This window comes from Pagrus major, chromosome 4 (genome assembly GCF_040436345.1).
Source record: "Pagrus major chromosome 4, Pma_NU_1.0".
NCBI classification, from domain to species: domain Eukaryota; kingdom Metazoa; phylum Chordata; class Actinopteri; order Spariformes; family Sparidae; genus Pagrus; species Pagrus major.
Window position 1 is genome coordinate 10,589,959 of NC_133218.1, and position 12,807 is coordinate 10,602,765.

The window sequence follows — 12,807 nt, forward strand, 5'->3', positions numbered from 1 at the left end:
CTGATGACAGGAGGAGAAATCTCTCTGCTGGAGTGAAAGTAGCAAATATACTGCAGCACCCAATAAAATCATTAAATAGATGTTTTAAAATCTACTTGTCAAATAAGATTGGGAATCACAGAGCAACTCACGATACAATTCAAGTTCCCCATGACAATGATAGTATTATGATACAGTGATTCTGCGATAATCGATATATTGCAAGACAATTATACAATTCAATTCAATTCAAATCAATTCAAAAAGCTTGATTTGTCCCCGAGGGGCAATTAAAGGCACGTGGAGTAGTTGTACACTTTGGAAGCCCTAAAGGGCCATGCATTCATACATTTTATTTCCTCCGTTTTCCCATGATAACGAGTTAAGTTCATTTGTTTTCTCGAGATCTTGAGTTATTATCTCGAAATAACAACTGCCGTTTTCCCAAGGTAACAGGATAATTTTCTCGAGATAACGGGATAATTTTCTCGAGATAACGAAACTTTGTTTTCCCGAGATAACGTTATAATTAATTCGAGATCTTGAGAAAACAAAACGATAGTGTAGTATATTAAATCATTGCAGGAAACATCATTCAGTGTAGCAATGTCAGAGGAGCAGGAGCATATCGATCACCGTGTCACATCTCTTTTCAATCAAGGCCTGACACAGGCTGAAATAGCATTATGCCTTGCTATTACAGATAATATACACATTAGTGTGCGTAATCTAAAAAGACGGTTAGCAAGGCTTCAGCTATATCGGCGCAATCTAAGTGAGCCTGATGTCGTCGTTAACTACATAGCTGACCAGCTACGAGGTCCCGGGCGTCTCCATAATCTCAGGCCTATCATATCACAGTCATTATCTCGAGATCTCGAATTAATTATATCGTTATCTCAGGAAAACAAAGTTTCGTTATCTCGAGATCTCGAAAAAATTATCCCGTTATCTCGGGAAAACGGCAGTTGTTATTTCGAGATAATAACTCGAGATTTTGAGAAAACAAATGAAATTATCTCGTTATCACGGGAAAACAGAGGAAATAAAATGTATGAATGCATGGCCCTTTAGGGCTTCCGTAGTACACAGACACAAACAAGTCAACACGTTAAAGTGTAACTCTCGCCAAAATGCAACCTAGGCTTTTTTTGTGAATGTACCCCAGTCAAACCTTCGTGTAAAAGCATAATTACGACGAAAAAGCCACTTTTAAGATTTACCGTATTTTTGTTTTCAGGTCAAAATCATTTTCAATTGCGTGCTAGGGGCAACATTACGGTAGCATCAAAATCGCTATTTTTAAAACACTAAGAAGACTCGACACAACATGAAACTTTGCTCGAAGTATCACCAGGGTCTCTACACATGAACACAAGCATTGAGAACATTGTTTGTGTACACAGAGTTTACTTAAAAGAAGGTTTTTGAACAACTCACATTAGCAGTAGCAGTAGCCATCCTGCCAGTCGAGAGGAGTCATTCCCTGACTGCAACGTAACATGGAGGAGAGTAAAGGTGGAAAGCTCCTAAAGTGTCACACTCGGGGATTGGTTGCCTAGGTTGCATTTTGGCGAGAGTTACACTTTAAGTACGCAGTCAGCACGTTAAGTACACAACTCAGCACATTAGTTGTACAGACACAAACAAGTCAGATAGAATAAAATAGACTAAATAAACCAGAAAAGATATTTACATGAGGTGCAAAGTAACATTGAGGTAGGTTGAGTTGTGCATTAATTGGCAGCAGCAAGTTAGTGAATACATCACAATATGTCTAACTGAAGAATACAAAATACTACTAAAAAGGCAAAGTGCAGGAACTATGTATTTATTCCCTGCATTGTGGAGTCAGTTTCCCAAAATTTTACATGTTCTGAGATGAAACAATGTATAAAAAGCATAAGTGTCTCAGCCGAGTGCCTCTTTATCACACACACTTACTGCAACTTGTCCATGTGCCATCATTTCAACTGACAAAAGGCCAAACTGTCAGTAAGCAGAACAGTTTATAAGAAGGAAACAACTACGGCTCACTAAATCTTTATCAATAAGTTTACAGAAGTTTACGTCATAAGGACTTAGAAGGTGGTGACTAGCAAGAGGAGTCTGTTCAGAGTGCCTGAAAGAAATTGACATTTGGCTCCAGCGTATTGATAATTGTCTCGCTAGAGGAAGCTACAGGATACATTGTCGTTTTTGTCCAACGCCTCTTGTCAAAGACTTGTTTCTTCAGGAGGAACCAACAGACTTTGAGCTGAGAGCCAAAGACAGGTATGGGAAATCTGAAAGTACTGGGCAGACTAACACGTTGTTGGTGAGGGTATTTTTTATGGAATCTGTTGACAATAAAATAACAGGTTTAAAATAAAACTTGGTGTAGACCAAAACAGACCCCCCCATGACCCTGAAAAAGATTAGTGGTTTCAGATAATGGATGGATGGAATATTACCATTTCATTTATTATTAATCAGTCATATATTATTATACAGAGTTATACATTATTATAGAGTTATATATTATCATACATAGTTATATATTAACATACAGACTTACATATTATTATACAGTTATATATTATCATACAGTTATATATTATATTGTTATATATTATCATACAGTTATATATTATCACAGAGATATATTAACGTAGTTATATATTACCATAAAGTAATATATTATTATGCAGAATTATATATTATCATAGAGATATATTAACATGCAGAGTTATATATTACCATACAGTTGTATATTATTATACAGTTATACATTATTATAGAGTTGTATATTATCATACATAGTTATATATTATGATACATAGTTATATAGTAACATACAGACTTACATATTATTATACAGTTTTATATTAATCATACAGAATTATATATTATATTGTTATATGTTATCATACAGTTATATATTATTATATAGAGTTATATATTATCATACATAGTTATATATTAACATACAGACTTACATATTATTATACAGTTATATATTAATCATACAGAATTATATATTATATTGTTATATGTTATCATACAGTTATATAATATTATACAGAGTTATATATTATCATACATAGTTATATATTAACATACAGACTTACATATTATTATACAGTTATATATTATCATACAGTTATATATTATATTGTTATATATTATCATACAGTTATATATTATCACAGAGATATATTAACTTAGTTATATATTACCATAAAGTAATATATTATTATGCAGAATTATATATTATCATAGAGATATATTAACATGCAGAGTTATATATTACCATACAGTTGTATATTATTATACAGTTATACATTATTATAGAGTTGTATATTATCATACATAGTTATATATTATGATACATAGTTATATAGTAACATACAGACTTACATATTATTATACAGTTATATATTAATCATACAGAATTATATATTATATTGTTATATGTTATCATACAGTTATATATTATTATACAGAGTTATATATTAGCAAACAGAGTTATATATTATAGTGTTATATATTATCATACAGTTATATATTAACGTACAGAGTTATATATTACCATAAAGTTATATATTATTATACAGAGTTATATATTATCAAACAGAGCTATATATCATAGTGTTATATATTATCATACAGTTATATATTATTATACAGAGTTATATATTATCATAGAGATATATTAACATACAGAGTTATATATTATCATACATAGTTATATATTAACATACAGACTTACATATTATTATAGAGTAATATATTATCATAGAGATATATTACCATACAGTTTTATATTATTATACAGTTATATATTATTATACAGAGTTATATATTATCATATAGAGTTATATATTACCATACAGTTATATCTTATTATACAGTTATAAATTATCATACCGTCATATATTATTATACAGAATCATATATTATCATCCAGAGTTATACATTATTATACAGAGTCATGTATAATTATGCAGAGTCATATAATATTATAGTTATATATTATCATACAGTTATATATTACCATACAATTATATATTATTATACAGTTATATATTATCATCCAGAGTTACATATTATTACACAGAGTTATATATTATTATACATAGTTTTATATTATTATACAGAGTCATCTGTTATTATACAGAGCCATACAGAGATATATTAACACACAGAGATATATATTACCATGCAGTTATATGTTATTATACAGAGTTATATATTATCATACAGAGTTATATATTATAGTGTTATATAGTATCATACAGTTATATATTATTATACAGAGTTATATATTATAGTGTTATATATTATCATACAGTTATATATTATTTTACAGAGTTATATATTATCATACAGCATTATATATTATATTATTTTACAGTTATAATTTATCATACAGAGTTATATATTATTATACAGAGTCATCTATTATTATACAAAGTTATATATTACCATACAGAGATATATTAACACACAGAGTTATATATTACCATGCAGTTATATGTTATTATAGAGTTATATATTATCATACAGTTATATATTATTATACAGTTATATATTATAGTGCTATATATTATCATACAGTTATATATTATTAAACAGAGTTATATATTATCATACAGAGTTATATATTATAGTGTTATATATTATCATACAGTTATATATTATTTTACAGTTATATATTATCATACAGAGTTATATATTATAGTGTTATATATTATCATGCAGTTATATATTATTATACAGAGTTATATATTATCACAGAGATATGTTAACGTACAGAGTTATATATTACCATAAAGTTATATATTATTATACAGTTATATATTATCAAACAGAGCTATATATTATAGTGTTAGATATTATCATACAGTTATATATCATTATACAGAGTTATATATTATCATACATAGTTATATATTAACATACAGACTTACATATTATTATACAGAGTAATATATTATCATAGAGATATATAACCTTACAGTTTTATATTATACAGTTATATATTATTATACAGAGTTATATATTATCATATAGAGTTATATATTACCATACAGTTATATCTTATTATAAAGTTATACATTATCATACAGTCATATATTATTATACAGAATCATATATTATCATCCAGAGTTATATATTATTATACAGAGTCATGTATAATTATGCAGAGTCATATAATATTATACAGTTATATATTATTATGCAGAGTTATATATTACCATACAGTTATATATTATTATACAGTTATATATTATCATCCAGAGTTACATATTATTACACAGAGTTATATATTATTATACATAGTTATATATTATTATACAGAGTCATCTATTATTATACAGAGTTATATTTTACCATACAGAGATATATTAACGCACAGAGTTATATATTACCATGCAGTTATGTTATTATACAGAGTTATATATTATCATACAATTATATATTATTATACAGAGTTATATATTATAGTGTTATATATTATCATACAGTTATATATTATTGTACAGAGTTATATATCATAGTGTTATATATTATTATACAGTTATATATTATTTTACAGTGTTATATATTATCATACAGTTATATATTATTATACAGAGTTACATATTATTATACAGAGTTATATATTATTATACAGTCTTATATTATTATACAGTTATATATTAGTATGCAGAGTAATATATTATTATGGAGAGTAATATATTATTATACAGTTATATATTATCTTACAGAGTCATACATCATCATACAGAGTTATATATTATTATATGGAGTCATAAATTATTATACATGGTTATTTAGTATTTTACAGAGTTATAGATTATCATACAGAGTTATAGATTATTTAACAGAGTTATATATTATCATACAGAGATATATTAATTTACAGAGTTATATATTATCACAGAGTTATACATTATCATACAGTTATATATTATTATACAGAGCTGTATATTATTATAGAGTCATATATTATTGTGCAGAGTCATATCATATTATACAGTTATATATTATCATACATATTTATATATTATCATCCAGAGTTACATATTATTATACAGAGTTATATATTATTATACAGAGTCATCTGTTATTATACAGTCATATATTATTATACAGTTATATATTATTATGGAGAGTGATATGTTAGTATGCAATTATATATTATCATACAGTGTTATATATTATCATGATTATACAGAATCATATATTATCTTACAGAGTTATACATCATCATAGAGAGTTATAGATTATCAGACAGAGTTATATATTATTATACAGAGTCATAAATTATTATACATGGTTATTTATTATTTTATGGTCATATATTATTATACAGAGTTATAGATTATCATACACAGTCATATATTATTTTACAGAGTTATATATTATCATACAGAGATATATTAACAAACATAGTTATATATTATCATACAGTTATGTAGTATTATACATAGTTATATATTATTATACAGAGTCATCTATTATTATACAGAGTCATATATTATTATACAGAGTTATATATTACCATACAGAGATATATTAACACACAGAGTTCTATATTACCATGCAGTTATATGTTATTATACAGAGTTATATATTATCATACAGAGTAATATATTATAGTGTTATATATTATCATACAGTTATATATTATTTTACAATTATATACTATTATACAGAGTTATATATTATAATGTTATATATCATCATTCAGTTATATATTATTTTACAGTCATATACTATTATAGAGTTATATATTATAATACAGATCCATCTATTATTATACACAGTTATATATTATTATACAGAGTCATCTTTTATTATACAGTCATATATTATTTAACAGTTATATATTGTTATACAGAGTTATATATTATTATACAGAGTCATATATTACTATACAGTTAAATATTATTATACAGAGTTATTTATTATTAATCATTCATATTATTATACAGATTTATATATTATACAGAGTCATACGGTATATTATACAGTTATATATTATTTAACAGAGTCATACATTATCTTACAGAGTTATGGTGATGTTTAACTCTGTATGATAATATATAACTCTGTATGATGATACATATTATCATACAGAGTTATATATTATTTAACAGAGTCATATATTATCTTACAGCGTTATATAACTGTATGATGATGTTTAACTCTGTATGATAATATATAACTCTGCATGACGATATATATTATCATGCAGAGTTATATGTTATACACTTATACATCATCATACAGAGTTATGTATCATCAAACAGAGTTATATATTATCATACAGAGGTATTATTATACAGTTATATATTATCACCCAGAGTAATACATCATTATAAAGAGTTATATATTAACATACAGAGTTATATGTTATCATCCAGTTATTAACAGAGTCATATATTATCTTACAGAGTTATATAACTGTATGATGATGTTCAACTCTGTATGATAATATATAACTCTGTATGATAATATATAACACTGTATGATGATATATTATCATAGTTATATATCATCATTCATACAGAGTAATTATCATATAGAGTTAAAGATTATAGTATTATATATTATCATACATTTATATAATATTATACAGAGTTATGTATTATCATACAGAGTTATATATTATTATACAGATCCATATATTATTATACAGGTATATATTATTATACAGAGTCATATATTATCATACAGTTATATATTATCATACAGTTATATAATATTATACAAAGTCATATATTATCACAGTTATATATTATCATACAGTTATATATTATTATACAAAGTCATATATTACCATACAGTTATATATTATTATACAAAGTCATATATTATCATAGTTATATATAATCGTAGTTATATATTATTATACAAAGTCATATATTATCATACAGTTATATATTATTATACAGTCATATAATATCATACAGTTATATATTATTATACAGAGCTGTATATTATTATACAGTTATATATTATTATAGAGTTATATATCATCATACAGTTATATATTATTAAATAGAGCCATATATCATTATACAGTTATATGTTATGATACAGAGTCATATATTATCATACAGAGTCATATATTATCATACAGTTATATATTAATATACAGAGTCATATATTATTATACAGCTATATATTATTATAGTCATAAATTATCATACAGTTATATATTATTATACAGAGTTATTTATTATATAAACATATCAACAAATCCAGCTGAAAATGCCACTGCAAACTCTATACACCAGGTTTTCTTCTGCTTGGTATTGGTGTTTTTTTCATGTAGAAAAATTCATGTATATTTAGAACTACATATTAAATTGTGGAACCATTTTGTAACCCTTTAAAGAGAGTTTGTAAGTTGTGATTACTTTATTAATTGTCAACGGATATTTCACTAATACTGTCCAGAAAATGTTTAGGCCAAGTGTCAACTGTGTTTATCAGTGATGCTTTTTTGCTTTTAAATTCTTCTGGAGGCCGCTATAGTGGGCCACAGAAACAAACATATGATGATCCAATAAAATATGATGCATTGTAATGGATTAAACCCCAGCAGTAGACCTATAGCCAACAGCAGTGAGATACTGCATACCTGGTAATGCATTTATTACTGTATAATTATGAAACTAATATATAATATATAATAATATATCACTGACAGAGGCCATTATAATGACTACTTTTGATTCTTTCAGTGCATTTTGCTGATTAAACGTCATGAGTTAACTCATATTTCAATGCAGGACCTTTACCAGTGATGGACAATTTTATAAACTACTTTACACAGACGGTTTGTATTAAAATGACTTACACTTTTATGAGACATATTGCAACATGTAGACCTACTTAATTACTGTCATTTATTTAAACATGTAGGATGATTCTGCTACTGATGTTCCCTTGAGCAAGGGGTTAATGAACTCTGTTCCAGCAGCTCATCACCAGCAGGTAGGGGTAAGGTCCACAGCTGGGCAGCTTCAGTAGCAGGAGGAGGAGCAGTCGGTATGAATATAGTCCACACACCATATTTGAAAGTGAAAATATGTCAACACAAACAACTGCACAAACAAGCAGCCCCAGCCGGACCACTCCGGCATCCACACGTTCACACATTTACTACATTACATCCATCACTGCACCAGTCACACTGTATAACATTAATTTATTCAAGCAACCCTAAAATCTCGCGGTGCTACCATTCAGACATCTTGCATTTTATTAAGTCTGGTGTTGGGGAACATTTTTCCTGAAACACACCGCGCACAACGCACAGCAGCAGGCTTTTGTCACGCTCTTGATCCAGATCAGTTTGCTCCGTGTTAGCGGATGTGAGGCGGTTGGACCGAGCCTCGCGTGCCAATCCCGCGGAGTTTACGCCGTCTCTCACGGGGCTCTCGAGCCGTATTGTGCGTCATCTCCATCGCTGCCGTTTTTTATTTTTCTCCGCCGAGGAAACATGGCAACTCCCGCCGCGGTCAACCCGTCCGGTAAGTCAGTGCTCGGTGTGTTATTGTGGTCGAAGCTGAATGTGTGTGAATGTTATCTAGAAGTGAGAAAAAAAGGAAGCAGCTTTTGTTGAGACTGTTGCTGAAGAGGGCTGAAGCGCCGACAGGCCGCCGAAGCCTGGCTCCAGCATCCATCCCCTTCCCCCACTCAACAACACCGCTATTCTTCACAGCTTTGCGACCAATTTCTACGGCCGAGCGTGAAAGCGACCTGCTTGTTGTGGAAGTATCTGCATCATTGCCTCTTTAGATTCGTCTTTGTGTCCCTGTATTTCGGTGAAGCTAGGCTAATGCGTTCATTTCGCCGACGCTTCGCTTCCCTCGCTGTGATACAAAAGGTTATTTCGCTCATCGTTGCCGCACGGTAACGTTACAGCACTGCCCTTCATGCGTTGTGTCCGAGGCACTTCAACATTGGTGGTCTAAAAAGGGAAGCGGGCTGACAGCGCTGATCGCTTATCTCTGGATTTCTCTGTTCCTCGCCTGTTGAATCCTTCCTGCACATAAAAGGGTTTCTGTCCCCTGGTATGAGCTGCTCTCACGACCACAGCCTAATGCTAAACCCTATTTAAAAATCTGCCGATGTTAAAAAACGTTGTGGCATATCCTGCTGGCTGGAGGTACGTACCGGAGACAACATGACTCAAACATTTCACAATTCACTTTCAAATCATTCTAATCTCCGGCACAGCCGCTATCACACCAAGTCACTTGTATTAAAATAATAACTAAACTTTGGGACTTCGTGCCCCTGGTGTTGACTCGGTCCTTCGCCTCGGTGGGCAGTAGAGACTTGTCTGAATCAGTAATAGAAGTTGGGAGATTTGATTGTAATACGTGATCCTTGCTGGGTCACATATAAGCCGATTTACTAGAATTCGATGTCAATATGTAATAAGTCTTATTTACTTACTCTGTGTGCTATGTACGTTTCCGGGTAAACAAAGGAAGTGTGAATTGTTAATGTTTAAACAGAGTCTGGCGTGATGTGATGTTCTCCGTTGCTAATGTGAATGCATTAGAACAGTTCCCTACGGAGTTAAATTTAAATCTGCGTGCCTGAATAAAGTCACAGTTACCTCCAGATTAGAGGGAGTAACTATAGTACATAGAGTTTGACAAATATACCAGTTTATTGTCTTTACTTTGGTCCTAATGAGCTTGACAATTAGGTAGTATTCAAAGAATGCAGTTAATATAGCCTTCGTCAACTGCTTTGGCAATGTATTAAATTCATTTCAGTTGAATCAAGTAATTGTACAAAATGTACGGTAGCAGTTGCATGTTGCTTCATGTGTATGTGCCATAAAGTTGTTATAATTCTGCATTATTATTATTCCACAATTGCACTCCAAATAGGACTGAATAAGTATTAGGTTTAAAGAAGATAACACCAAAATGATCTGTCTAAACCAGGGAAGTAATTATTCTCATGTAAATGACCTCCATATGAAAACAGGTCAACCATACTCTACCTCGCGCTCTGTGTCACTTCATTGGCAATGTAAATGAAAAGGGAATATAAATAAAGAATTGGGTAGTTATTAGCACCTTGGCTGCATACAGAGTGTTGAGATGAGGTGTTGTTGGAATGAACAATGAACAGATGAGAAAATAACCCTGTCAGATAAAAGAAGGGCACTGTGAGAAGACAAAACGAAACCCTCCTCTTTGTCCTGTTTAAAGTCATTGCAGATGAGAGTCGGACTGTGTATGGAAGCAGCACCACATCCTCCAGGCCAGGGACAAACCTACTGCTTTATTATCCCCTGCATCGGATGCTTGTTGTAATGTAATGACCCACTGATGTTTGGCGGAAGCATGCAGTGAGAGCTACGTGCAGCTCCTCTATCCGGTGATGACACCCAGTTAGAATTAAGTCATGCCTAATGCTGCTGCTGTTTCTGCTGTAGTCAGAGGAGGACAAAGTTAGCCTGCTGATCTGTGATCAGCCTTACTGTTTCCTTAGGCATGGCACCACAGTCAGGTGCATTGACCTCAGACCAGATACCCGGGGATGTGGGAATGCTGTGTCACTGCAGGATTATCTCCAGCTGGCCGTCACCCAGATCCAATTGGTGTAAGAGCATGTGAAACATGACAAGTGAAATGATCTAATGAGGGCTGCGTGTTTAGAGAGGACAAAGAATACAGGTCAATCTGCAGTATTGATAGAAAACTGTCAAATACTAAAAGTAAAGGTTTGTCCAGTATCTTTTTGCCAGTCAACAGAAAATTAATCCACAACTATTTTGACCGATTAATTATTCAATTCACTAGGAAGCCCAGTATTCTCTGATTCCTATTTTTTATTTGTGAGGATTTTCTGCTTTTCTTTATTCTTTATCATGGTAAACTTAATATCTTTTATGGTTTTGGACTTTTTTTTCCAGACATTTAAACAAAATGCCATGGGTTCTGGGAAAAAATGCAATGTGCATTTTAACTATTTTCTGACATTCTACTGACTAAATAATCAATTGATTAATTGGAGAGAAAATCAACAGATGCATTGGAAATTAAAATTATCAATTAATTGTTACCTGCAGTGTGCAGTCCATAGTTTTGTCAGTTTTCTAGTGTTTTTTTTTTATCTAGGCACAGCAGTGGTTTAAACATTTCAGGAGCTCAGTTCAATTGTTTAAGATACAGAAAAGGATTTTGTTTAAAAATTTGTTAAACTTTGTCTAAATTTGTATTGTAAAAAGACAGATAGTTTTGTTACTCTATTGGCTGACACATGGCAATATCGATTATCTGGGACAAGCTTAAATCGGCTCGGCTGGTATATAGTAGTGCTAGTACTCTAGACTTGTAATAGGCCACAATTTATTAGGCAATTAAGCATTACCAACCATATGTGATAACATAGTCATATGGTAATTACTTAATATATTGCCTTTTTTCCAAAGTATTTGTGTTTGTTTCTTTAGTTTGTGTTTGTGTGCATTCGCACAGTGAGATTAGCATTTAAGTCCTTGAATTGACAAACACATCAATATGACGGTAATTCAATGTATTACTGTTAGAATGGCCCATGTTGTGTTCATGTGTAATGCTGATTAACCTTAATGATTTCACCACTTTGACTAAATTGGTTGGTTTAAAGATATGACCAGAATCTGAGTTTAAAACATTCAAATAATGAACATTATCAACAGTGTGAAGAAACAGCCGTGAAGATGTTATGTCAAAGATGTCAGTGAACTGTGTTGCAGAGATATTTATTGAAGTTAGCATGCTAACCAGCTAGCCCTGGTCGTCAGGTCATGTCACA

General features: G+C 30.4%; 1 protein-coding gene across 2 annotated transcripts in view; it reads left to right on the forward strand.

The window, feature by feature from the left end:
- Positions 1–9,268: 9,268 nt before the first annotated feature.
- The window catches only part of arnt2 (aryl-hydrocarbon receptor nuclear translocator 2), a 69,536-nt gene continuing 65,997 nt past the window's right edge, over positions 9,269–12,807 (forward strand). Inside the window, exon 1 of one of the 2 annotated variants that reach the window (XM_073464365.1) lies at positions 9,269–9,512. In XM_073464365.1, the coding sequence (XP_073320466.1) occupies positions 9,482–9,512 (31 nt within the window). In that variant the 5' untranslated portion in view covers positions 9,269–9,481. Of the gene's footprint in view, positions 9,513–9,940; positions 10,151–12,807 lie in introns of those variants that run through there. The other variant, XM_073464363.1, reaches the window with a different exon arrangement.